Source organism: Rhinolophus ferrumequinum, chromosome 12 (genome assembly GCF_004115265.2).
Source record: "Rhinolophus ferrumequinum isolate MPI-CBG mRhiFer1 chromosome 12, mRhiFer1_v1.p, whole genome shotgun sequence".
In the NCBI taxonomy this organism is placed as follows: Eukaryota; Metazoa; Chordata; class Mammalia; order Chiroptera; family Rhinolophidae; genus Rhinolophus; species Rhinolophus ferrumequinum.
In genome coordinates, this window is record NC_046295.1 from 74,994,870 (window position 1) to 75,021,914 (window position 27,045).

A 27,045-nucleotide genomic window follows, 5' to 3' on the forward strand; every position below is an offset into this window, starting at 1 on the left:
AGCCGGCTCAGACGAGACAGGCTGGCTCTGTGAGGAGGTGAAGAAAGTCAGCACAGCAGCCTCTTCCAGGAGAATCCACGTGCAGGGCTAATGGCGAGCTGAAACGGACACTTGCTACTTAAGAAATGGGAAAGGCCACTTCTGGCCAGGAGCTCACCCTGACCTGGAGGCCAGCCGCACCCCCTTCTCCGGGTGCCCTGAGCATTAGGTGCAGGCCTGAGTCTCTGAAATCAGAGGTGCTGGGGCGAGCTGAGGGGAAAATGGCGCAGCTCGGACAGGCCTCACTACGTCCCTTTCGTAACCTTAGTGAGATACTATCCTCAAAGCAATATGCTCATTTAAACAAATGGCGTAGTTAAAACTATTGACTAAGCCCTAAACATCGCTTCTGAGAAATCGAGCCATAGCTTTTCCAATCTGCCTGTTCAATATGGGAACAGATTTTGAAGTGAATAACACAATCAATCCTCTGCCCCAAAGAATGGTCCATCATACCAGCTGTGATAAAGAGTACACCTGTTTATTAAAAGGAAAAAAGAAATGTACATTTTTGTTCTTCGTTTGTTTTAAGAAATTTGATCAAGTTGCATGGAAATGTCTGGGCAACTATGTACACGGCGGCGGGGGAGGCAGGCAGTGACGGTGCTGCGCAGCGGGGGCTCCCCTCCACGTCGTCTGGCCCCGGGCACCGCTAACCACAGCCACTGCCACTCAGGCTTCGGTCCCGTGGAAATGTCCCCAGCTCTGTTCTGAGGGTGCCGCCCTTTCCCCCTAAGCCCACCAGCCTTGTGCCCGTGAGCCAGGGGCTGGCCTCCCCCCAGGACTGCAGGACACAGGGAGGCGCTAGGGCCACCTGGCCCCGGCAGGCAGGCTCGAAGCTACGGCCACAGTGTGAGGCTGGACGCCAGCGTCATTGCTGCCCTGATTTCTTCTCCTTCTGGAAGCTGAAGCTTGTACGTCTGTTCAGTTTTCTTTGTTTTTGAGCAAAATAGTCAGCCCGGGCAGTGCTTGCTCGTGATTCCAGAATGTAGTTCACCTGGAAAGCAAGAGGACACAGCCCAATCACTGGCCAGACACTCTGCTTGCCCAGGGCGAAGAAGGCCCAGGTTCTGAGCCGGGTTGGGTGCCCCAGGGCAGCGGCTCTCTGCGCTTGGGGCCCAGTCAGCACCACAACCTGGCCAGCGGGGGCTGCGGCCCATTTTATGTTTTACGATGGGTAAATGAGGCTTGGAGAAGACAAGCAGCTGGTATAGTCAGTCAGCGGTGGGGCTTGGCGGACTCCAGAGCCTGCGTTCTCTGCTAACACGTGCCACCTCCCAGAAGGCTGTGCAGTGGACTCACATCTAGCTTTCCTGAGCGCCACTTTCGAGAACATCATTGGAATGAAACACAAACTAAAACAAGGCTCTGAATTCAGCCTCTTACCAGCAGGTACAGAACTTCTCACCACGGTATTTCATTTAACGCTCACAAGCTCCCCACCAGCCAGGGCTCATGTGATAAAAAGGGCAGTGAGGCTCAGGGAAGCTGGGCTCACCAGCATCACCCAGAGGTCACGGTCAAAGCCCCGTGTGAAGGGTGCACAGCCAGCTGCCTTCCCGACTACGGCTTAGACCAGGGGCTTGGCTTTCCGCACGCTGCTGCTCCCACTTTCCTCCATCTCTTGGAGTCTTTTTATATCCCCACTTAAAGACCCATCACATGCAGGGTGGCTGCTGCTCATACAGTCACTGTCGCCAGTACCTGCCATGGCTGAGCCTGGCCCCATGCTTGGTTCAAGGGACAGACGGGAAAAGTAGTAGGACTTGGTCTGTCCGCTGAGGAGCTCACAGCCTAGTGAGTGTCCAACAACATGACAAGTGCGACAACAGATACAGAAGGAGCACAAAGGAATGTAGGTAACTCTCGGGGAGGTGTGGGGCAGGGAAGGTGTCATGCTGGGTGTCATGCGGGGTCTCAGCTCCCGCTCCCCACATAACGCAGGACATGGTGAGGCCAAAAAAGAACACCCACGGAGCCAGAGAGAGGAGTCATACCACTACATTCTCCATGGTGGCTGGGTTGGAGACACAGGAAGCAGGAGCCACACTACCCGCAACATGCCGTCCACTTCTCTGCCAACCAACCAACCCCACTTGCTAACTGCAATCCGCTCTTACTAGCTCAGCCACCATCTTCTTGCTAGCCCCCATCCGCTGCTAGCGTAGCCACGTCAGTTATATTAGTGGCCAATGGCTCACTGGTTACAGCTGACCGCCAACTAGCCACAGCTGATGGCCATCCAATTAGTTGATGGCCATTTACTACCTGAGCCAGCACCTTTCTATGTGAGGCCGAGAGCCTGGAAACTGCACTCCTGGCTCTGTCCCCACACTCCACCCCTACAGGGTCTTGCCTCACAATCTAAGCAACAAACGTCTTCCGCGAGGGACCCTGTGCGAGGAGCCTGGAGGTGAATGCAATATCCTGGACACAGCCAGACTCTTTGGGCACAGCCCGGGTTTTTCAGGGCACCACCAGTCCTTCTGGGCACAGCCAGACTTCCTGGGTTTCTTAGGGTACCACCAGTCTCCCCGGGCACAGCCAGGCCCTCTCAGGGCACTGCCACTCTCTCTCTGCGTGGGGAGACTGGTGGTACCCTAAGAAGCCCAGGAAGTCTGGCTGTGCCCAAAGAGCCTGGTTGTGTCGAGGATATTGACTTCACCTCCAGGCTCCTCGCACAGGGCCCCTTGCAGAAGACGCTTGTCGCGTAGATTGTGAGGCAAGACCCTGTAGGGGTGGAGTGTGGGGACAGAGCCAGGAGTGCAGTTTCCAGGCTCTCGGCCTCACGTGGAAAGGTGCTGGCTCAGATAGTAAATGGCCATCAGCTGTGGCTAGTTGGCCGTCAGCTGTAACCAGTGAGTCACTGGCCACTAATATAACTGACGTGGCTATGCTAGTAGCAAATGGGGGCTAGCAAGAAGATGGTGGCTAAGCTAGCAAGCGCGGATTGCAGTTAGCATGGTGGATTGCAGGTGGCAAGTGAGGTTGGTTGGCAGAGAGAAGTGGACAGCAAGTTGCGGACAGTGTGGCTCCTGCCCCCTGTGTCTCCAATCCAGCCGCCAGTGAGACTATAGTGGTATGACTCCCCTATCTATGGCTCTGTAGGTGTTCCTTTTTGGCCTCACCATGTCCTGCATTCTTATGTGGGGAGCGGGAGCATGACAGCCTGCCTGACAGAAGGCTTGCAGAGGGAATGAAAGAGCTGGGTTCTGAGGCATAAACAGGAGCTTGGGGTGTACAAGGGGGGAACCAGCATGCATTAAGGCACAGCAGTGGGACACAGCAAGGGGGTGTCCGTGAAACTGCAAAAGCTTAGGGGCCAGTCAAGGTGAGGCAGGGAGGAGCCAGGTAAGGGCTTGTAGACAGCCCCTGGCTGGGCAGCAGTGGGAGCAGCAGCAGTGCAGAAATGCTTTTTAACTCATCTAACCTTCACAGTAGCCTTATGAGAGGGATGTCATGACTATTCCCGTTGTACAGATGAGAACATCGAGGCACAGAATGGTAATGTCATTTACCCAAGGTCACAAGCTACTACGTGTCTGGGCCAGGATTTGGACCAGGTGGTCGGGCCCTTGGTCAGCACACGTTCCGGTTCTCTGGGCCCCACCTCCTCAGAGGCACGCCCACCCCCCGGCCCCTCAGACACCACTCTTCCCACTGCCCCCACATCCTCTGGCTGGAGCTTTTTGTGAGCAAACACTATTTTTCTTCACTCTCAAAGATATAAAAGTTATAACTAGGAACATGAGTATTTTTGGCTTGAGAAACCAGCCACTTCTGTTGATTCTACTCTGAGGGCCACGTGTCCTGTGCCCGGAGCAGGAGGGGCCTCTGCTGCCTCTGAGAAAGAGCCCGAGCGAGGCTGCTCTGGGGCGGCAGTGTGGGGTGGCACATGTCCTGTGGGGCTGCGGCTCGGCACTGTCCCCTCCAAACTTTCTGCTCTGATAGTCGCCAGCAGCAGGCATTAAAGGCTGGTGTGTGAGGACAGAAGGCCTGACATGCTTGGCCCACTGCCTCGCCAAGTTACCAGCTGAGAGCAATAAATCATGAGGACCGCAGGGCCGGGCTGCTGATTCAGGGACGCTACAGACAATGTATGGAAATAAGAGGTTTGCTCGTTCTCAGTAACAGCGATCTTTGCGTTATATTGTTTGCACACCCAGCCAACTCAGTGTTTTCAGTGTACTTTTGGCACATATTACTTGACAAAAGCATTTAAAAACGATCCTTAATAAGCCAACTATTTCCTAAATTTATTATCTTCAGTGCTTTGTGATAATCACATAGATAATTTTAATGGAAGATTAATGTAATAATCAAAAGATAAAAACGCCCTTTGGTCTGCCATTAGCTGGTTAATATGCTGTGGCTTAAAACTTGCACCATTTTATGCACTATAGAGTGCTTCACTTTCAATGCATTTTACAGCTCGAGGCATAAAAATATAGGGAGTTTTCATGGTCAATAAAGCCTGAGCCTCCATCACTCGATCACGAGAAGAACCCGATTTGAAGAGACCAATGATTCCCCTGGGATTCCTGTCCAAGCCTGCGGACCACACATGGCTTAGCTCTATTACATCTCGGGCTGGGGAGGGCTGGTTCTGGGACTCCGCACGGCTGGGTTCAAGTTGACGCTCTACCCTTATGCGCTCTGTGGCCCTGGGCCTCTAGCTCCTTATCTATAAAATGGGGACAGTAACGTCTACACTGTGACTGGATGAGATAATGTCCATGAAACGTCTTCCATGCAGTCGGTGTCCAACAAATGGGAAACATTAATGTTTCCACTCAGGAAAAACACGGTGAGATAAAACAACATGATGGAGGGCTGCCTGTTCATAATAGTTTCTTTGACATCAGCCTCTGGCCCTTAATTTCAGTCTCAAGCACTCATTTTATGGGAAACTCTTGAATTCTAAAACCACCACATGCGTTACTTGCGTCTAAGACTGACCCTGAAGAGCCTCTGATGGAACCGTTTCTGCCAGCTTCCTAGACAGAGGGGCAGGGTCCAGTCACTTGGTATGGGTGCAAAGCTCATAGAGACACCGTGGGAATGGCAGACAAGTCTGAGTATTTAAATTGCTATAAAAATCAGTGACGGGAGAAGTGAAATTTAATCTTCCATCAGGATCACGATCGTTAGCTCGCTAAGTAAATCAGGCCTGGGCACGCTGTGACTCTCCTGGAGTCTCGTGCATGATGCAGTATTTCTACAAACATTTTGCTATGAAAACAGACATTTTAGGGGAGGCGATAGGCCTCAGGGATTTTGCAGGGAAGCATCTGCTTCGAGGGAGCATTTGGTCCTGTAAAATGATTTCTCTGCACTTGCTCTTCCAGTCTCATACTGAAGTCATAAAGCTGTGTTTCTGTCATCAATCTGCTGTTGTGAAAATTATTTTGATGTCAAACACAGGATTATAATTTTACTAGAATCCTTCTCAAGTCTTGAATATTTTAATGCTGGCTATAAAAAAAGCCCAGCCCCTGACGGGGTAATGGAATATTTCTTCCCCTAGTCCCTGAACACTCTGCACAGGTTCCCTGTGCTGTATGGTGACGATCTGGAAAATAATTCTTAGTTCGCTGGTTTCAAGCACTCTGTCCCCACAGCCTGGTCCCAGTGGGGGAGGGGCGGCCCTGATCAGGGTGGTCTATGAACCCTCACCTTCCATCCAAATGACCGTGCTCATCTGTCTCGGCTCCAGATGGTCCTCCCAGCAGCCTCAGCCTTTTCATACTCATCTACTACGCTACTTCTAACATCTTTTGTAGCCATGAGGACTTTGCCTCAGAACTTTTCTATAAAACAATCCCAATTTGTTGACATCTCTCATTCAACTCCTGAAGGCACACACCTCTTGGGGGTAGTTAGGAGTACAATTCTGGAACCTACTAAACCTGAGGTCAAGTTCTGGTTCTGCCAATCATGGTCTTGGCTGACTTTTTTTCTGGAGCCTCAGTTTTCATCTAGGAAACGGGAACAATTTTTTATATCACAGAGCTGTGAAGACTCAGCGAAGCCGGGTATGCAACGTGTTCAACCCAGGCCCTGTACCGTGCACCCTCAGTGTGTCGGAGCTGCTTTTATTTTTCTTACCTGATGACTTCCACTCCTAACGAGGATGAATAACCATCTAAGCAGGATTATCATGTCTCCTTTGCTTTGTGTGCTAGCAGCAGTGGGGTGGGGTGGGGTGGGGCAGTGTAGCTGCCATGACCCCATTTTAGACACAGAGAAACTGAGGCCCTGAGAGGTTAGGTGACGAGCCAGCATCACACAACTCAGAGCCCCCTCTGACTCTAAGCCCCGCTCTGCCAAAGCAGCTCTGTTTTTTCTATCTGATCAATCTACATAAGACTAGGTTTCAAGAAAGGATCTCAGTTTGGACGACTCTGAGAACCACCAATCCAGGGCTACTGAGCGTGTGGTGCACAGTGGCCTGAGTACCGCCTGGAAGCACCTGAAAGGCATAGTGTTGGGCCTACCCCAGGCCCCCTAAACCAACAAGACCCCGGGGGAGCTTTCCTCAGCCCAGCTCTGCTTTGCCAGGTTCCGTGGGGCCCAGCCCCTCCAACCTCACTCTGTTCCAGCCACACAGGCCTGGTGTGGCTTCCCAGCCACGTTGAGCCCAGCTCCTGCCTCTGCCCCTTCACAAGCTGCTTGTGATTTTAATGCTTATGTCTGTCTCGCCTGACACAGGAAAAGCTCTCTGAGGGCAGGAACTGGGTCTGTCACTGCAGTAGCTCATGTACTGGCCTGGCACACGAAAGTGCTCTGAGCATCGTAGAGAAATGCTAACATACAATTCTAGCACAAAGCTGGGTGTGTTTAGAACGGGTTGCTAAAATTATCTTGAGTACACGAAGGTGTCTTCAAACAGTAACAGTAATTTCCTCAGAGTCTGTTCCAGGAGCCTCAAGAGGCGCCTGACAATAGATGGAAGGAAAGAAATGGTGCATACAAAGGAAAAATAAATACAGGAAGAATCAGGAGTACTGGGGGGCTGGGAGGAAGCTGAAGCGGGGGTAGAGCAGATGCCCGGTGGTATGGCTCTGGGGGCTCACCAGCTGGGTTCCTTCTCTGCAAAACTGGGCGCGAGAGCCTTGTCCAGCTGGGAGGAGGAGGGGCTGCTGCCAGGCGTGAGAACCGGCCGAGCAGAGAGCAGCCCTGCACACGCCTGGGCCGAGAAGGAACACTCACCTTGAGCACGATTTCATTGACGGTAGCAGCGTCAGATTCAAAGTAGAGGTGTTTATAGTCGTGATTGCTTAGATACGTGAGCTTAAATATTGCGTGACCTGGCGAGAGAAGAAAAGGCAGTGCTGAGGGGATTCTGGTGGGTTACTCACGGGGAGGGCCTGTTTATTCTCCTTTTATCCTTCCAGTTCAAGTGAGAGCCAAGTGGAGGCTGTGTGGCAAGGAACTCTTTACCGGTATGGTTCATTTTTCTCATCACAGGCCAGGGAGAAAATGGACAGTAAAAAAGAAAAAAATAATCAAATGGCTAGTGACATCCCATTCCACTCTGGAGTGTGTTCAGGGCAATGCTACATTTGGAAGGCTTTACAGATGCTTCTACACAATAATTACATGGAAAAGGTGGTATTTTTTAAGTAGAAGGCCAATTAACTCCAAATTATTACTCTAAAAATAACTGTTCTTAAAGTCTGTCAAACAAACGAGCAACAGGAAGGAGAAAGGCCGACAGTGATGCTATTACGAGTCTTTCCACGGCCCTGGCTCCTGCTGGAGGGGGTGTCCTGGGCTTGTGACCCCGTGTGGAAGCTGCTCCCAAGTCCCCCGATCATTTCTACCCTGGAAGGATGGATGGAAGGGGAGGTGGGGGGGTGCCCTAAAGACTACTGTGGAAAGCTGGCACTTCACAAAGCAGACTGACCACAGGGGGTCAGATCCTCTGAACACACAAAACTCTCCTAGATCTAAATTCGTTCACACCCATTTCCTGCCACCATTTAGAGTAAGCTTGCTATTTCTGAGACTGCTTCCTGGTCTCGCTTCATCGCACTCACTGCCCTCTCGTGCCACAGGTCGGCCCATGGCACTGACACCTCCACCCGCTCAGGCCTGGGATGTCCTCTCTCACTGACCTGTCTGGAAAAAGACCTGCCGATCCTGGGTGACTCAGCTCAGCGGGCATCTCCTTGGGCAAGTCTACACTTCTAGGGACCCTCCTTGTGTGACCTCACGTCACCTGCCCATGACTTTATTCCCTGTACCTGTCCTGGGTCTTTACATGCCCATTGGATTCCCTCCTCTAAACAGATGTCCCATGTGCCAGCCTGTCGCAGTCCAATGGAAGCTGTCCCTGTCCCATCAGACATGCCGTCTCTGGGTGCTGGGAGACCCCTGTGGCCCCTATCCTTAAGGAGAAAGTCCTTTTCCTCTTTAATCTAGTTTCAAGTTGGTTTCCATTACTGGCAACCGAAGGAGCACTGCTTCTGAGAGGCACACAGTCAGTGCCCAGCAAATGTTCCCAAAGGTGGAGCTGGTGACATCCCTAACATCCAGGCCTCCTGCACACAGCCTCGGAACCAACCTTGCTTCGCCTGCTCTGCAGACCTCGGTGCTTATAAGATTAAAATTCAACATGTCCTTTCTAATAGGCCTTCTCATCCGTTGTCCTTTTAATTGAAGCAGCGGCTGGTCATAGTTATTAATTAATAACATACCACCCGTATTACTGTAAGTTCACCTCTTTCCCGGAGAAATCTTCTTGGGGACTTTATTTACAGGAGCTAATTCTTCAGATCTCCAAAAATAAACTGATATATGTTGTACATTTGTGGCCAGGAAAGTTGAGCTGCTGGTATTTTATCCTGGAAATATCATTATGATATAGTAATTGTGACTATAAATTCTATATTGAAAAAATTAGCTAATAATTTCTGAAAAAAGCCTCACTTTCAGTCACTTGACAAATTTAGCCTGATTCTAAATTGTGGTACTAAAATGTCAGAATTCTTAGCTGGAAGCGAATCATTCGTTAATATATCAATTACTTGTTTCTGATAAGAAAGTGCATCTCGCACCAACAGATGTATGTGTACCTATGTCCGTGTGTGTGCTCCTTCATTTTCACAGGATCCATCTTAGAACAGAGCCCTGGTGACATCACTGTGTGGAAGAACAATGCGGATATATTGTTGGCCATGCTGTGAGCAAGCAGAGCCGTCTATGAAGGTCACAGCGCTGTGAAGGACAAACAGAGACACCCCCTCCAGGAGGCCTCAGGGCTGACACCTGGCCACGACAGACACAGACTCCAGGGCCCGGGGCTAAAAGGGACCAGAAGGTCTTAGGGAGGCTCGGAGACCTGAAGCTTCGGGGTTCACTGACCACTTTGATAAGTGATCTCATGGACTGTCTACACCACCTGCTCCCGCTCGTCACTGACAAAACAAAACCTCAAGATGCTAGAGCATGTTTCGCCTGAACAACCGAGACACCATTAGAAACCTTTCCTGCACGCTTTAGGTAGAGCCAAATCTGTACACAGCATATGGGCTATGCCGTTTGTGCGGGCCTGGGAGCCTCTGGAAGGAAGCCTCGACACTCTCCTTGGAGTGTGTCAACTGTGGGCTCAGAGGGGAGGCCTGCGGTCCGTCTGCACGAGTCACATGAGAAACAGAAATCATCCCAAGTCTCCTGAAAGGCTGCATGTGGGCCAGGTAACCACAACCACACCCCCTTCTGTATTTTGCTGTGCAAGGGGCTGCGTAGGTCCCTTGCCTGTGCCCAGCGCTCATTCCAGAGCCGCCAGGAAGTGGATAGGAACGAAGAGTCCCACCCCTCACCGTCCCTCTGAAGCCTGACCTGTTTGTCCTTTCCAGTGAAAGCATCCACATCACTGACAATGTGAGAACACAGAGAACGTTACCTGGAGTACTTCTATTTGAACAAAGCAGCCCTTTTGTGACTGTTACAGAGCCACGGCCGTTACTAATCGGGATAAAGTGCTGGGACAGCCACCGCAGACAGCCCCTCTTGCTCTATGGGAGGAATTTCGAGGGAGAGCTCTAGTGCGTAAGCGCAGGTTGACATCAGCAGCCGTGTCTTCCCCCATACCGGAGCTGTGAGACAGAGGGTCACTTACTTCAGGGACCCGTTTTGCTTGGTGGCCGTGAGGGCAGTTTTGCTCAGTTCAGGTCCTGCCAGGGTCACCGGCTAGTGCCAGAGAGCTGCTGTGGAGACCCGGGCAGAGGTGGCTAGCCTGGTGCGGGAAGGGTTGTCTGCTGGGTAAAGGTAGGGCGTGGAGAAGGATGCAGCAGGGTCAGCATAGAGTAGGCAAATGCAGAGGGGGGAAGAGGCAGCTCCAGGGGATTGCTGAGCAGGCAGGTCATGGACAGTGGGTGTCCAGGAGGTGACACAGGGCAGGACCAAAGGGCTGGGAAAGCCAGATTCACCAGCTCAGGGAGCCACTGGTGGGTTGTAAGCTGGGCAGTGAAGTGGTCAAATTGTGCTTTTGGGTGTTCGCCGATTCCCCAGGGCCTGGAGGCAGGGAGACCAGGGCCATAGTCACCTAGGTAGAGAGTATTCGGTTTTGAGCTGAACGGGGGCAAAAAAGATTGGTCAGGAGTCTGTCTCACATTGCGCTTGGACAGGGCAGGGTCTCAATGGGTGGTGGTGATCATTCTTACAGTTGTGATGGAACTGGTATTTGAAGATAAAATCCTCATTATTTTGAAGATTTTGTTTTTAATAGGGCCATCTTTGAGCAGACTTGCTTTCACAGTGCTGCAGGACTAAATGCAAACTGCCAGCGTTGTATTATAGATAAGGCTATGAAGAACATCCGTGAGGATTTGGACTTTCACTCAATTCCTTTGTATAAGGCCAGGATACTTTTAAAAACTAGGTTTCCAGGGTTCTGATCTTTTCTGGTCCCCCTGGCCTGCAAGATGGTGGAAAGCTCTTATAGGATTTCTTACATTCTTTTCCGTGAAGCCATACCTTTCTGTAGGCCCCGAGGGAAAGGCTGGGCTGGGATTCTCTAGTCTCTGGGCTGAAAACCCCCTCCAGGTCTGGTCTCCACTGTAAGCAGCAGTTCCCAGCTGGCTGCAAGAGCTTCAGTTCAAGGTAATTCAACTAAAGTCTGGTGCTTCTTCCCAAGCACCCACCCCTGAGTGGCGGAGGCCCTGGACTTCCCTCTGGAGCGGGGCTGAGTCTGACTCACTGCCACTTCTGCCTGCATCTTTCAAACTCTCTCCTTCTTGGCTCCGTCCTACGAACATAATTAAGGATCTGATTATAAAAACCCCATGGCAATGTGATTTCCCTCCTTCCTCATATTGGAAGCACTCCTGCTAAGGTCACTACGACCTCTATGCTGAGATCCAGTAGCTACTTCTCGGCTTTTATTCACTTCTTAGCTGCAGCTGATACTTTTCCCTGAAGTCTTCTCTTCCCTGGGTTCCCACGGAGCCACAGTGACCTGCTCCTTCAGGAGACTTCTCCAGTCAATCTGTTCCCTGTATTTCCTTACCTTGTTCATCATTTGTCCCCTAAACGATGGTCTTCACCAGTGTCCTATCCTTGACCTTCATCTCTTCTAATTCTACATTTCTCCTGTCAGGTTTACCCCTTAGATTTTAATTACTCATATGTTGATGATCCGGAAGCAGATATCGGGCCCAGACCTTTCTCGTTTTAGAGCGAACCGGTGAGCACGGCTGCCCACAGAATCATGTCAACAGTTCCCCTTAAACCCAAAGCTGTTAGCTCAGCTGGAGGCCTCACTCCTCACCACGCCAAGTTCCAGACATCTGGCCTCCTACATCATCTCCACATTCTCGTCTTCCACCCCTTTCCATCCTCTGTCCACACAGCCCTCACCCCCAACCTGACCATCTATTGCCTCCTCTGTGGTTTTCCTACTTTTGAGCATGTCTTCTTCAGATCCAAACATCTACCCACAGGAATATCCTTTTATAACACACATCTGGCCATGTCACTCCCGACGTAAAACTCCTATTGTCCTCAGAATAAAGTCCAAGTTTCTTAACAAGACTGAGTCTCTAGATCGGCAGTTCTCACACTTTTTAGTCTCAAAATCCTTTTACACTCTTAAGCATTACTGAGGAGCCCACAAAGCTTTTGTTTATGTAGATTATATCAATATTTACTGTATCAGAAATTAAAACTTAGAAGTTTTAAAAACATTTATTAATTTACTAAGATAACAATAAACCTATTGCAAGTTAACATGACAGTGTATTTTTTAATGGTAAAACTTTTATATTTCCCCAAAGTTTAATGAGAAGAGTGGTGATATTTTATATTTTTGAAATCTCTTTAATATTTGATTTAACAGAAAACAGCTAGATTACCCTATCTGCTTCTGCATTTGATCTGTTGTGATATATTGTTTTGATGGAAGCATATGAAGAAAAGTCAGCCTCACAGAGATAAGTTTTTGGAAAAGGGAGGTATTTTAATACTCTTCTTTGCAAATATTCTTTGATGCCATACCAAACTTGATAAATGGTGGCTTCTTAAAGATTAGTTGTAATGTGGAATCTAAAACCACATTAATAAACTTGCTGTATTCTGTTACATTAAAATCCATCGATCTGTCTTTGCACTTTGAATGAATCTTTTATGCTTGCATGATTTTGTAACATCATCAATGATCTCATCAGAAAAGTCTTTAGGCGATGAGAAGCCTAGCTCAGTGCTGTATACAAGTTTCCCAAAATTCTAATTATTACCTGAAAGCTTGAATTTCATCACTGGCATCAAATGCTGTCACTTGTTTTCTTCAAACTAACAGGATCATTTTCGAGAAAATGTCTGCTAAATACTCAAAATTTGAATAACCATAATTTGTCATTTCTCTCAAGTAGAAATGGTGTTCCATGAAGTAAATGGCTAGTTCAGCTTGCAACTCAGACGATTAGACAAGTGCTTTTTCCTTGATGCAAGTATTCTACTCCCATATGCAGCAGAAATGCTTATGGCATATCATGATTTCCTCAGGGTTGCAAAATGCTCCATGTCTTGCCACACAACAGTTGCATACTGCCACACTGCTGTGCTTTCTGAGCCCTTAGATTGCTTTTTAATAGTTTTTCGTTTGCTTCATTTTTGGTCAACTCTTGTCAGTTTTCACTTCCCACTGTCTTTATTAAGTTGTCCTTCTTCCTCCCCTCTTCTAATTTTCTGCATTTAATATCCTTTAGGAAGAGAAACCAGATAACCAAGCATGGTTGAAAGTTTGTTTAAAAAAACAAGGAAAAAAAAAAAAGAAACACTTCACAGAAGTTTAAGTGCCAGTGGCTCTATTATCATTTATATATAACTTTGGATAAGTTATGTAATTTCTTTGAGCCCCCGTTTCCTCATTTATAAAATGGGAATAATGTCTACCTCACGGAGTTGGTGCAAGAATTAAGCAGTGCACATAAAGCACTTGGGACCCTGCCCAGCACAAGGCAGGTTCCCTTTATCTTTTACCTCCCTTCACTAAGTAAGACAAGCAAACTTTTCCTGTAAAGGGCCAGACAGTAAATATTTTAGGCTTTGCAGGCCAAGAGGCAAAACTAAAGATATTTTGTAGATACTTATATAACTATGAAGAGAAAGAAAAATTCCATTATTTTGACAAAATTTAAAATGTTAATAATCAAATGCACTTTTTTTTTTTGCAGGGGGGACATTTCGCTTAAATGAAATTCAAAATTAGTGTTCCGTATTATCAAATCAGTTGCAAATATTCACCTATTCAAACCGTTCTTAGCTCATAGGCCTTACAAAAACAGGTGGGGGGCTGGATTGAGTCTATCGGCCAGAGTTTGGCAACCCCTACTAAAGTGTTCTTATTTCCTTTTTCTTAGTTCATTCCATACAGTTGCTAATGGTGACATTTTGAGTGCTCTTTCTTTCTTTGTGTAGATCTAGGTTTCTGTCTGGTATTTTTTTCCCCTCCAGCCTTTAACATTTCTTATAATAAAGGTTTAATGGCAACAAATTCTTTCATTTTTTGAATGTCTGAAAATGCCTTTACTTCACCTTCATTTCTGAAGAATGTTTTCACTGAACATAGAATTCTAGGTTGACAGATTTTCTTTTAGCACTTTAGAGATGTCACTCCATTGTCTTCTGGATTGCATTATTTCTGATGAGAAGTCAGCAATCATTCTTATCTTGGTTTCTCTGGCTGCTTTTAAGATTTTTCTTTTTATCGCTGGTTTTCAGCAATCTGATTATAATGTGCCTTGATGTGGTTTTCTCTGTATTTATCCTATTTGGCCTTCACTGGACTTCCAAGATTAGTGGATTGATATTTTTAATCAAATCTGGAAAAGTTTTCTCCTCCATCCCTGAGACTCCAATTACATACATGTTAGAACACCTGATAGTCTACAGCCTGTGTTCTTTTTATCCATTCTTCCTCTCAGTGCTTCAGTCTGAATACTTTCTACTGTCCTGTCTTAAAGTTCACTGATTGTGCAGGCAGATTCTGAAGTGACTCCCAATGATCTCCCCTCTTGCTTTTTACACCCTTGTGTAATCTTGTTTGTGGGCTAGATCTAGTGACTTACTTCTGATGAATAAAATACAGCAAAAGTGTTGGCATGTCACTCTGAGACTAGATTACAAATGATTGTGACTTATTCCTTGCTACTACTCTCTTGCTCTTGGTTACACTGATAAAGCCACCTCATGAGCTTCCCTATAAAAAGGCCCATGTGACACAGGACTAAGGTGTTCACAAAGAAATGAACACTGCCAGCAACCACTCCGTGAGCTTGGAAGCAGATTCTGCCCTGATTTAACTTTGAGATGACTGCGGCCCTGGCTGACAGCTCGTCTTGTGAACAAGCTGTGTTGAATTCCTGATCACAAAACTGTGAGATAGTAAATGTTATTGTTGTTTTAAGCTACCTAGTTTTGGGGCAATTTGTTATGTGGCAATAGATATCACCCTCACCTTTTAAACTAATATTCCTAATCTGCCACCATCAGTGAATTTTTTGATTCAGGTATCGTATTACCCAGCTCTAGAACTTGCATTTGGTTGCTTTATAATAGTTTCCATTTTTCTTCTTTTTGAATTCTTGTTTTCCTTTAAATTGTTGAACATATTTTGTAATAGCTATTTTGAAGTATAGGAGGTCATCGAATAATGCCATTTTGTTCAACATGGTTTCATTAACATTGATGAGGAAAAAAACCTGATTCCCAGGCAGGGCCACCGTGTGGAGTTTGTACATTCTCCCCACGCCTACATGGGTTTTCTCCAGGTACTCTGCTTTCCTCCCACATCTGAAAGATGTGCATGTTAGGTCCGCATGTCTAAATTGTCTCAGTCTGAGTGTGGGGGTGAGTGTGCCCTGTACTGGAATGGTGTCCTGTCTAGGGTTGGTTTCGATCTTGCACCTTGAGCTGCCAAGATAGGCTCTGGCCACCTGTGACCTTGAACTGGAATAAGTGGGCTGGAAAACAATTATCTTACTTGTTTTTATTAATCTTTCTTAAATATATGTATAGTTCACATTTATTTCAATGTTTAATATTAGAAGTATTTTGGGTCTTTATTTAGAAGTTTGGTGAGTTTCTGTGACCAGAAATATGCTTGTTTATATCAATTAGCCTATGGTGAAACTGGTTTTGTTGTATGTCCTTTTGCTTAAAGTTGCAGTTTCAAGAACCTACTGATGACGTTCATTGAAGACTCACTGTACGTATCTGCTAATTCTATCATCCCTGCCATTTCTGGCTGTTTCTATTGACTGATTTTTCTCCTGGTTATAGGACACATTTTCCTGCTTCTTTGCGTGTGTACTAACTTTTGAATGCTGGCCACTATAAACATTACACTATGGGGTGTATTCTGTTGTCATCCTTTAAAAAATACTGGGCTGGGGCGGCTGGATTGCTCAGTTGGTTACAATGTAAGCTCTGAGCAACAGGGTTGCCGGTTCGATTCCCACATGGGCCAGTGAGCTGCGCCCTCCACAACTAGACTGAAGACAACGAACTGTCGCTGAGCTTCTGGAAGGGCGGCTGGATGGCTCAGTTGGTTAGAGCGTGAGCTCTCACAACAAGGTTGCTGGTTCAATCCCCGCATGGGATGGTGGGCTGTGCCCCCTGCAACTAAGACTGAAAACAGCAACTGGACTTGGAGCTGAGCTGCGTCCTCCACAACTAGACTGAAGGACAATGACTTGGAGCTGATGGGCCCTGGAGAAACACACTGTTCCCCAATAAAATTTTAAAAAGTTTAAAAAAAATTCTGGGCTTTGTTCTGACAGGCAGTTAATTTACTTCTGGAACAGTTTGATCAAGACTCCTTTAAAGGTTTATCAGACAGAGATTAGAGCAGTCTCTAGTACAGGGCTAGTTTAGCTTACTCCTAAGATGCGGCCTTTCTGGAGTCACTACTAAATGCCCTGGACGCTCCCCTTTGGCCAGAACTCAACTTTATAGCAACTTTATAGTTGTTCTTTGACCAGCCTGGTGAGGTCTCACTGTAGGTATGGCACAGCTTAATATACAGCAAAAGATTCAAGGGCCTCTTTCTAGGGCTCTTTCTCAGCGTAGCTTCCTGCTCTCCATACTTTATTTTGCAAATTTCAGTTGCTTCAGCCTCCCCCACTCTGACATCTGTCTCCCAGCTCACTGACACTGCTATACTCTCCTTAGGAAACCCTGGAAGAAAGCTGAAGTGATAGTAGGTCTCACCTCATTTGTTTCCCTTCTCTCAGGGCTCATAGTCCTGTACTGCCTGTTTTCCAGTGTCTAAAAACAGTTTCGTACATTTTGTGCAATTTTCCAGTCATTTATGATAGAAGGCCTAATCTGTTAGCAGTTACCCTGTCCTGGAAGTTGCCAATGGGAGTCTTGTAAGCAATACACATTTTGATTTTAATGAAAAGAATGGCTTCCTTTTTCCATGTCTATAAGAATAACTTAAAATCTAAGCACTCCATTTATTTATTATGAAAACACAATTCGGAGCTTGGCAGGAGGCAAGGGAAACAGATTTTTCCCATCATTTATCCATCTGAGAAATCTTTCACATGGAGCTCTTCAGTAGGGAACAGTTCCTGCCCTTACCTTACCCTCTTCTCAATTAGGATCTCTTCTGATGTTAAAATCAAGAAAGTAGGAATTGGAGGAAATGGTAATCAAAATCCAGGAAAACGCAAATGTATGCAAATTTCCCATTATATCTAGGTAACTGTTTTGTTATTACGAATCCATAGGCCCAAGTCAACAATGAAGGGAAAACTTAATAGCAAAGAGAATGCTTCTCCCAGGAGGAAAAAAGGTTGATAACCCCAAATTGTTTCCTACTCTAACGAATATCAATATTCCAATCAACACAAGTAAATTCTTTCTTGTTTATGAATAAATCCTTCGGAAAAACGAAGGAAGCTTATTGAGAATGTAAGAAAACCCACCAGCCGATTCTGATCACAAGCACAGACATTCTTACGTATTTGTATTTATGCAGTTAGCAAACATGCCCCCAGCAGCCCCTCTGAGCAACCGTAGTACCTGATAATGTATACGGGAGGTGAGGTGTTCTGATTACCTGTCTGGGGCTCAGAGAAGAGTCTCCTGCCTCCTGAATTCAGAGAGGGTTGACTCTTCCAGAGCCCACACACTATACTGAACTACTTCTTTTCCAGGAACAGAGACAAGAACACTGGTTCCATCTATCACATGCTGAGGGTAAATAGCAATAGTAGGTTATGAACGAGATGCTGGCTTTGCCCCTTCACTGTAACCTGGAGAAGTTCTCTACTATGCCTCCATACCTTTGTTGAAGAGCTTCGCTTGCTCTTGACTGATTCCAAAGTCCAGAAGCAACTGTTACATGCTCAACATACCCAGGCAGAGTTAGTCATTCACTGGGCCCTGACTGTAGCCCCTGGACAGAAGCTAGCTGCTGGGTTTCTGGAGGATGCAGCTGGAAGCATAAAAAGGCGTGTCTAGTGCAAATGTCAGGTGTCAGTTAATGACCAGGGTCAGTCAATGGGACACATGGTGGGTTGGCTCCCACAGGCTAAGATCTCAGGGGTCTGGCCAATGTGATCCATCCCCAGAGAAATGTTCCCTGAAACACAGAGATGGTCCATTTAACAGCAGACTGCAGCGCGAGGTTACTGGAAAGCAAACTGAGTGAGAAAACTTAAGAATGCAGCCTGGCGCTGGATGATGCAAGATGGCCCTCCTTTATTCTGTGGCACAGTCCAGGTCTTTCCCTCCCATACACTTGGAGAAATTGAGGTGATCCCCTGGTTGCCTAAACCCATCTCCCGGCAGCTCCCTTGTTTTGGAAGGAGATGATAAATAAATCAAAATGCACTAAGCAGCACTTCCACAGGCACTCGCCTCCTTCACTGAACGTGCACCTCATCAATCACACTATTGTCTGCTTGAAAGGCGAGCCTTGTAAATGTCATATCCACTCAGGCCCAAGGAGAGGCGCGCCAAATGCAGCAAGGAGTTTTAATTGGATAGTGTAATTAAACTAAAAAACCCCAGCAGACTCCCTTTGACAGGATAGATGAAGACCCCTTTTAATAGGGCTAGGAAACATATCTGTTAAAAGGATGAGGCACTGCCTGCTCCTGATTGTGCTCCAGAGTACTCTTATGAAAAGGCAATTCAATAACTGGGGCATTTAATATGTTAGAGTCCGTTGTGTTCTGTAATCGAGCAGTACTTACCGTATTTGATCTGGAACTTATGAAATAAGTCCTTGTCAGAGAACAAAAACACAACACAGCTTGCCCACCGAATGTGAGAAGTGCCTGGACCTCCTGGAAATCGACAGAACCTGAGGATGGGCTATCGCCCTTCTGGGCTACAGGTCCATGTGAGTATAGATGCACGTGCCTTACTGTACGGGTCTTACGGCACAGCGACATGGCCGCAGACACGCGCCTGTCCCCCTTGGGTGTAGCTCTTTCATCTGGCGGTAGCTAATGTCACCCTCATTTGCTTTTCACATTTTCTCACGAGCATTTAAAGAACATGGCAAAATTCCTGGGTACGTCCTCCTTTAGGACCTGGAATACCTGTCACATCAGTATGAGCGTGAGTGTGTGTCTTCTCTGCTAGAACTACCCTTGTCAAATAGGGAGGCAAGCAATCGGGTGGTCAGGAGATTCAATGAATGGGCTGGGGTGTTCCCAAGTCAACTTTAGTAACAAAACCTGAGTCTTTCTGCCACCCTTTGTTGGGAGAGGGGGTGGAGGTGCACACACAGGCATATTCAGACAGACAGACAGACACACACACACGAGAGGCCTGCGGCTCCACAAGCAAGGTAACAGAATTAGTGAGAACACATGAAGAGGTTCGTGTCTGCACAGGGCTACAAGCAGATCACAGCAATCCCTTTCAGATGGCATGCTAGTGTCCCAAGGTCAAAGTCGAGGAACCCAGCATTTGGGTACATCAAGAGAACATTTGCTCTGGGGCTCAGGTTGGGTACAAAGGGAGATTTCAGATTTTCCCATCTATATAGCTTTCCAAAAACAGATGCTTTGCTTTATTTACAAAAACCTCAAAGTCAGTTTGCCTGGGCCCTCAGCCTGATTTTTCTTTTTTAAAGATGGTGAAGGGTTTGTTTGATGACTGCTTTTACTCCCCCATAAAGCCTCCTTGGAGCTGTTTGCAAACCTCTTGAACACTTTTAATACTGGTTTTTTGCTATGAGTTGATGAACCCATTAAGGACATATAAATGAATGCTCATAATCTATGAAAACTGGATACTGAATTAAACCATCAAATATCTTTAGGTTTAAATGAAAACTACATAAAAGCATTTCAGCCATCAATTTGGCTATCACTTCTAGCCAGTATGAATTCTGTTGGAAAAGCTATTTTCGTGCAGATGTGGAATTCAATGGGAAAGACTGACTCGTGTACCAACATCAATCAAAATGTCGACTTCTCTGGCAGCTCTCAACAGTAAGGCAGGTTCAAAGGTCACAGGATAAAGAAAAAGCCAAGCTCTGGTTCAGCTCTAATATCTCCTCGGTAGAAGTCTTGCAAAAGTACCCCCTTCTGTATTAGCCTTGCTTTCATTAATCTTCTTGCCATCTTCTTTAACTAGTCATGCAGAACCGCTCGATAGCGAGACGTGTAATGGGGAAGGCCCTGTGCCTATTACCGCGTTAACATTCTCTTAAGCCCCAGTGCAACAATGGACCAGGCAGGCAAAGGGAATTTGCAACTGCAGGGTGCAGTGCAGGCAGTTCAATCACCGCACTGGCTCACCTATGTGCTTCTGACCTGTAACACACAAGAGGCCTTTGTGTCTAACTGGCTTGGCCATTAATGTTCCCGAAGATCACAACAATGCTGATCTTTTCTATTTAAGCTAAATCAATGTGGACAAATCATTATTCAGGAGCTTTAATTTAATTAGTAAATTAAATACACTACTTTGCAGATCTTGTCAAGTACTTATGAAAAGAAAGATCCATTTAGGCGGGAGGTCACCAATAAGCCCAGCTCATTTAACTCACAACCTTCACGGGGAAACTCATCGCAAATATCCAGCAGGTTCTGTTCGCTTAACGACCTCCTGCAGCTGTGGTGTACTCACAGTCCCAGGGTTCCTACCCTGCATCCAAACACTGTTTTGGGAGAAACAAAAAACCTAACAAACAATCCCCCACCAACATAACCAGCATCAACAGAATCAGATTTCCTTTAAATTATACTATTGCAAGAGAGTGTAATTAGGTTATCTCTATTATGTTGCTTCCTTAAGATTTTATATTATCTATACTTAATTGAGATACAGAGCTCTTTTCAGCTATAAAGACGACAGCTACTTTATTAAGGTTTAAATCTGATTTCTTAATGATAGGCTGCTTCCTTTAAAGACTAAACCTGTACAACCTTCTTATGATAAAACCAGACCTGGCATGGGTGAGTCTGGTACTTTATTTAAATCTAGCTGAGAGTCTCTGCTGGGTGCTAGTTTCATAGAAAGGTCCCTTGCTTTTGTTTCAGTGTTGGAATTCGAGGCTAGTCATTAAAAAGAGAGCCTAGTGCATTCAAAGCCTGTGTCTAGACCTGTGCAACGATGGAGAATTATTTCTCTCTGACAATTTAACCATGGTAGTTTCTGGTATGGAAACATTTTCCTCTCCTATGTGCTGTACACATCTTTGTTTAAAGTAAATTAAAATTTATCCATGTTTTAGAGGTTTGTGACATCCTTCAAAAAAGCAAAAGATATCCTAAGGCATGGCAAAACCAGACTGAGAAATAACTGATTTGAATAATAATGACAGCATACGCCTTTAAAAAAAGATCTAAAAAGGCATAATTTATTCTTAATTTCTCAGGGCTTTTGATACCCAGATTTTCTCAACTAACTCTTGTAAGAGTCCATATTTATATATGTTTGGCTTTTTTTTTTTTTTTAAAGGCATGTATCTATTTAGTCATTAAGTTCCAGGTTCTTAAACATTCACAGGGACAGAGCAATAAATCTTCTCTCTGAGAACACGGCCTAAGAGGGAGAAGTTAAGGGAAGGAAAGAGCCACAAACTGCTATCTATGGAGTATGGCTTCAGAGTCTGGGTCTTTCTGATTCTACAATATACGTAATTATGTGTTTCACTGCACGTGCTCTAATGCTCAGTCTCTTTGCCAACTCAGCTATTCACATACTTTTTTGGATATGGCATCAATTAAACTTGAGTTGTGTTCCTTATGACGACCAAATTAATGGTTTGACAGTGGCTTTCTCAATAAACACTGCAAACTGGCCATATTCGAAGGTTTTAAATACCATTTCTTTTTTGTTCAAAATTCTGACAAACATGTCTCAAGTAAGAAATGGGAACAACTTCATTATCCTCCCAACACTTAATGCCTTTTTGTAAAGAAGGATGTTTAATAACACGTCTGCTCTGTTTTCACAACTAAATTATTCCAGTTGGTCACACGTTCCAGTCTTTGGCAAGACACTTGTGTTACGAGAGATAAAAACATGAAAAAGGAAATATATTGCAGAAATCAAAAACCTTATCTACTTCTAGACTCTCTCTCTTTGCCATAATTCATTCAAGAAGGTCCCAAGAATAATTTTTGATGTAAACTCAGCTACAAACATACATCACTATGCTGATAAAAATCACAGGCTAAACTTATGAAATATAGTGACTTTCATTTCTTTAGTGCTGTTAAAATAACTTTTTTCTAAGGTTCAACAGACACAAAAGATAACAAGGGTTACTATTAATCCTTTTAAAAAGCAGCAGCAGCAGCCCTATAGATTAATTCCGTGGTCTGCTGATGGTCTCGAAGATGAACTTTTTACGTTAACTCACTGAATTAATTTGATGAAGATACTGGAAATCATAAAACAAACAAACAAACATAAAAACACAGCATCAAGCCGATTAATACATCTTTGGGCATTTTACAACATGAATTAATGTTGAGTAACTTTTGGTTTCTAAGTTCTGGTCCCATCAAGTTCAATTTCAAGAAAGTACACATTCACCGAGAACACCCCTGTAGGCACTGTGCTAGGAGCGGAGGACACAGAAACCAGTTCAACATGGCGATGGCTGCGGGTGGGGGGTGGGGGCAGACCCCAAACAGATAGCACAACACAGTGTGTGAGGTGCTTTACCAGCGGTGTGTGCAAACTCCTGGGGCGAAGTTACAGAGAGCCTGACATTTCAGCTGGATCTTGAAAAATGAGTGGGCTGGGCACGGGGAAGTGGGGGTGTCCACAGACAAGAGGGTGAGGATGGGGTGATTCCAGGCAGTGGAAAGGGTGGAAGCACAGGCTTTGAGGTGCGTTTGTGTGCAAGTAGCTCACACTGGCCATAGCCCAAGTTCAGGAGGCAGAATTATGGGCTCTGAGCCTGGAATGGTCAACCAGTAGGTCTGTAAAGGCTATGCTGAGGCGTCTGAATTTTATTTTGTAAGCCTGTACCTTTCAAACCTTTTTTTTCAAAGCAGCAAAATCCTTTTTATCAGTTGGCTTTTTAAATGCAGAATCTCAAAATAGAAAAAAGTAGAGCTCTTCTGGTTGAAGGGGAAGCCTTATGCCCAACTTAGCCACACACACGCACATGCGCACACACACGTCCCCGAGGCCCTGAGAACCGAGAGCTCTGAGGAACATGGTCTGAAAAGCACTGTGGTAATGGCAGGGACTTAAGTAGTGTTTTCCTGGGGCAGTGTGTCCCCTTGTTCAGGAAAGTGTCATAATTTCCAGATCTCTGGAACCAGAGTGAGAGGGGAGGAAACCTCTATAAGACCCACATGCGAGTTTTCACACAGAACCATCCAGTAGGTCTCAGAAGAAGATAAAAGACTCTCTTGCTGGATTGTCAATCTGAAATGGTGGGGCCCACGTCTGCTCTGTACCCCCAATGCTTGGAACCTGTCCTCACCCACAGAGATGTAATAATTATTTCTTGAGTGACTGATCCCAAGAGGCAACTGGGAGGTGATGATGGCTGTGCATCTTTTCTTCGTTCCATACTGTGCTGGATGTGTTATATCCTCCACCTTTCAGAGCCTCAATCACAGAATTCCTTGGCACAATGAGTGTCTCGATGTGAGGGAAACCTGAACCCTGTTTCTAGTTCTTTTCCTAACCTTTCCACTCCAGCTTATCCCTCTCTGCAACATGTGAGTGATAGTCTCTCATTTCTCAGACACACGGAGAATTCATAAAATGTTCCTTTTCAAAGCATCCTGAGTTCTTGGGAAGAAAGATGCTAGAACAACGACATCTTTATTGGCCAACAAGCTGGAGTGAGAGAAATTAGGAAGATATGTACCTAAAGGCACAGGGAATCTGGCAGCGCTGGGGCAAGGGCCCCAGAACAGCAGGTACTATTCTTCCAGCCCCTTCCAGTAGCCCCCCTCGAGGAGGTGAAGCCTCCCTGGGATGAGGCGATGGCGGGGGATGGGGTGGGCGTGGCCTTACTCCTTTCCCCACCAAACCACTAAGTTCTCCCTTCTCACCAAGCTATAGGACAATGAGTTGAAAGGAAGAGACTGCAGCCCAGCAGAGCTGGATTTGACAAAACAGTTAAATGCCCACCCATCGTGGCATGTGCCCAGTCCGTGGGCCCTCTTCAGGGGCTCTGTGCTCTTTGGACCTGTTTGGTCAGTATTATCTCAACAACTTGAACTATATTATAAACACTTGCTGGCCTTTACATTTCTTATTGTTCCTTTTGAGTGTTTCACTCCTTATAACATTTGTTCTCAAATCGTTCTCAAAAAAGGGGATTAATGAAAACTAGACGCAAGTCGTACTCCCAAGTTACCAAATCAGAACCCACTGGGGTGGGCCGTGGGTAACTGCATTTGAAACAGACTCCACAGGCAATGCTGGCATGTGCCAGGCTTAGAACCACCATCTCACAGCCTTCTCTAGGCACCTAACAAATCCTTACAGAGTTTAATCTTCATTCTTCCAGGGAGGAATTTCAGTGTGATCTGTGTCCTTTCTGTTCCACGACGGGACTGAAGTCCTAAAAATGATTAATCTAACTGCTACACTCAATTACTTAACTGCAAAAATATAATACGCCAAAATATAAAACCAGACGTATCTACTTTCATAATTTAAACAGAGTGCCAACCCGGCAGCGATCTCTTCTGCAGGACCAGGCAGGAGTTTAACAACGAGCCGGTAGGTCGTGCAACTGCCAATAATCTGGAGGGTGTTGACACTTCCGGCATGATGGATATCTAAATCTAGTCTTCAGCTGCCACAGGAAATCTCCCAGCTTCCCTCGATCTGGCAAGGAAGGCAGGCAGGTCCAGGTCTAACTGGTGAAGTCCCCCGAATGGGAAGAGGAAGGGAGCACAAAGGGAAATGAGGACTCTGGTGACTGCAGCCTCCCAGCAGGAATCTCTCCCTCCCCTTCCCCACCCCCAGCTCCCAGAGTGGGGCTCCTGGGGTCAGGAGCTGTGAGGTTCTCTGCTGCCATCAAGACGGAACAGGATGGGGACCCATGTCAGGCTCTGTGCACCATAATACAATCCCGATTGATTAAAAGAAATTTCTGGTAATGAATTAAACAGACCCAAGGAAAAAAGGACACAGCGGTAATATATTCTCCTGGCACCCAGCACACAGAGGGGAAGAGGGGAAGAGAGGGAGGAGACATAAATAAAAGGGACTACTCACTGGGGCTTTTTTCTTCAGCAAGGTCGCAGGCACAGAGCAGGTCAGAGTCGACTGAGATGGGTTTCTGCTTAATCCAAAACTTCGTGCTGGCTTTCTGATTCGTAACAGGGTCTATCTCTACTTTGTCTCCAGAGATACCTGTAAGGCCGAGGGGAGGACAGAAAAAGAAGCCACAGGAATTGGAAGGTGTAAGTGATTTCAGTGTAGTCATTTGATCTGCTTTGTAAATCCTAAATTGGAGGAACATGAGTTCTTTCTTAGGGCTCTGGGGAACGCCATGGGCTTAAGACAGAGACATAAGGAGACTCCAAATGGCACACGGAAGTTGCACAGTCTGGTTTCCTGGGTGGGTGAGTCGGGGAGGGGGCATCCAAAGACTATATACAAAGGTATTAAGAAATATGACTTCTTAGATGTTTAACACAGATATAATACAGTTAAACTACACTATGTCAATCCTACATTACCTCTATATTATATTATAATTCAACAAACTACAATATAAGGTTCATTTAAAACCAATTACAATCAGCGGTCTTTTTTTGTTGTTCTTCTAGAATAAGATCTGGGTTGGGCAGATAAATCTGTAATACCACCTGTGCTTAAATAGCTAAGCTACCAGTGAAGAGTTTCTGATCCAGAAAAATCTTACACACTAAAAGTAGGAAAAAAATCTCTCTCTTCCCTTCTCTGACACTAAATAGTTATCCAAGCTAAATTTAAAGGCAGTCACAGGAGGATCAAAGGGTCCTTTACATAAAACATTCCAAGTTTAAGTCTTGGAGCCTGGTTTCAGGCTGCGGAGGTCACTTCTCTGAGGGAGAGAGAGCAGTGGGCGTGAGCTTTATGCAACAAAGACTTTGTAACAGGAATCCAGAATGTTAAATACTGGCACTTCAGGTTTCATTTTCAGAACTGTGAAAGACATGACACACTGCGCAGAAACTGGGAGCAAAGGTGTTAGGAGAACAAAGGTAACACCCAGGATGCAAGGCGTTCCGCCATGACTGGAAATGAACAGCGACTGCTCTCCTGGTGTCACCGAGCAGTGTATGCTCAGCCTGACACCTGCGATCTAGGCTAGATGCTCTCTTTCTCCTCTTTTGATGACAACTGAGGATTTCTGTTCATGAAGTGAGACAAAAACCTTCATATGCCTTCCAGAGTGGGACCCAGATGGAATCTTGAAAGTAATTAATTTTTAGGCCATAGTTTAAAGGTCAGGGTCAAAGTAAAAAGAGCAAAATGAAGATATTAGAAATAAAACAATCAAATGTACATACTGCAACAGAAAAGACAGAGTCAACAGATTTCATCCTATGGATCACACTTAGGAATTTTTCAATACAATGTGAGAAAACTTAGTCAGGCAAAAGAAAAAGCAGATAAAAGAAACAGCTCAATGAAAAACAATAACAACAAAAAAAAAACCCCACCAAGAAACCCCACAATGTCATAGTATGAGAGCAAATTTAAAATTAAAAAAGAAAACAAATACAAACACAATTCTAGTGAACACGTCTGCCACACACTGCGTCCAGTTCTAATTTAACTTATGAATAGAGAAATCTCAGATAGCAGTCAGACAAAGGCAGGACGACACAGACCATGGGGAGGTCTCGTCTGCCGTTTTCGGAGACAATGCAGTACAGTCGCTTAACCCCGGTCATTACTGGGGGGTCTTTGGAAAAGATGAACAATTGGTATTTTTTTATTAATTGGTTGCTGGAATTTGTCATTAGACATATTTCAGGAATACCGTATTTCAATTAGGCATAATGTCGTAAGTCCAATTGACTCTGGACATTCAGGTCTAGATGATTT

At 45.8% G+C, this 27,045-nt stretch overlaps 1 protein-coding gene across 5 annotated transcripts in view; it reads right to left on the reverse strand.

The window, feature by feature from the left end:
- Positions 1 to 501: 501 nt before the first annotated feature.
- MAPKAP1 (MAPK associated protein 1) overlaps positions 502 to 27,045 on the reverse strand; it is a 219,241-nt gene continuing 192,697 nt past the window's right edge. For all 5 annotated transcript variants that reach the window (XM_033123342.1, XM_033123340.1, XM_033123341.1 and 2 more), the window contains 3 exons: positions 25,222 to 25,359; positions 7,252 to 7,349; positions 502 to 1,036 (listed from right to left, as the gene is read on the reverse strand). In XM_033123342.1, coding sequence (XP_032979233.1) covers positions 911 to 1,036; positions 7,252 to 7,349; positions 25,222 to 25,359 — 362 coding nt within the window. In that variant the 3' untranslated portion in view covers positions 502 to 910. The remainder of the gene's footprint in view (positions 1,037 to 7,251; positions 7,350 to 25,221; positions 25,360 to 27,045) is intronic.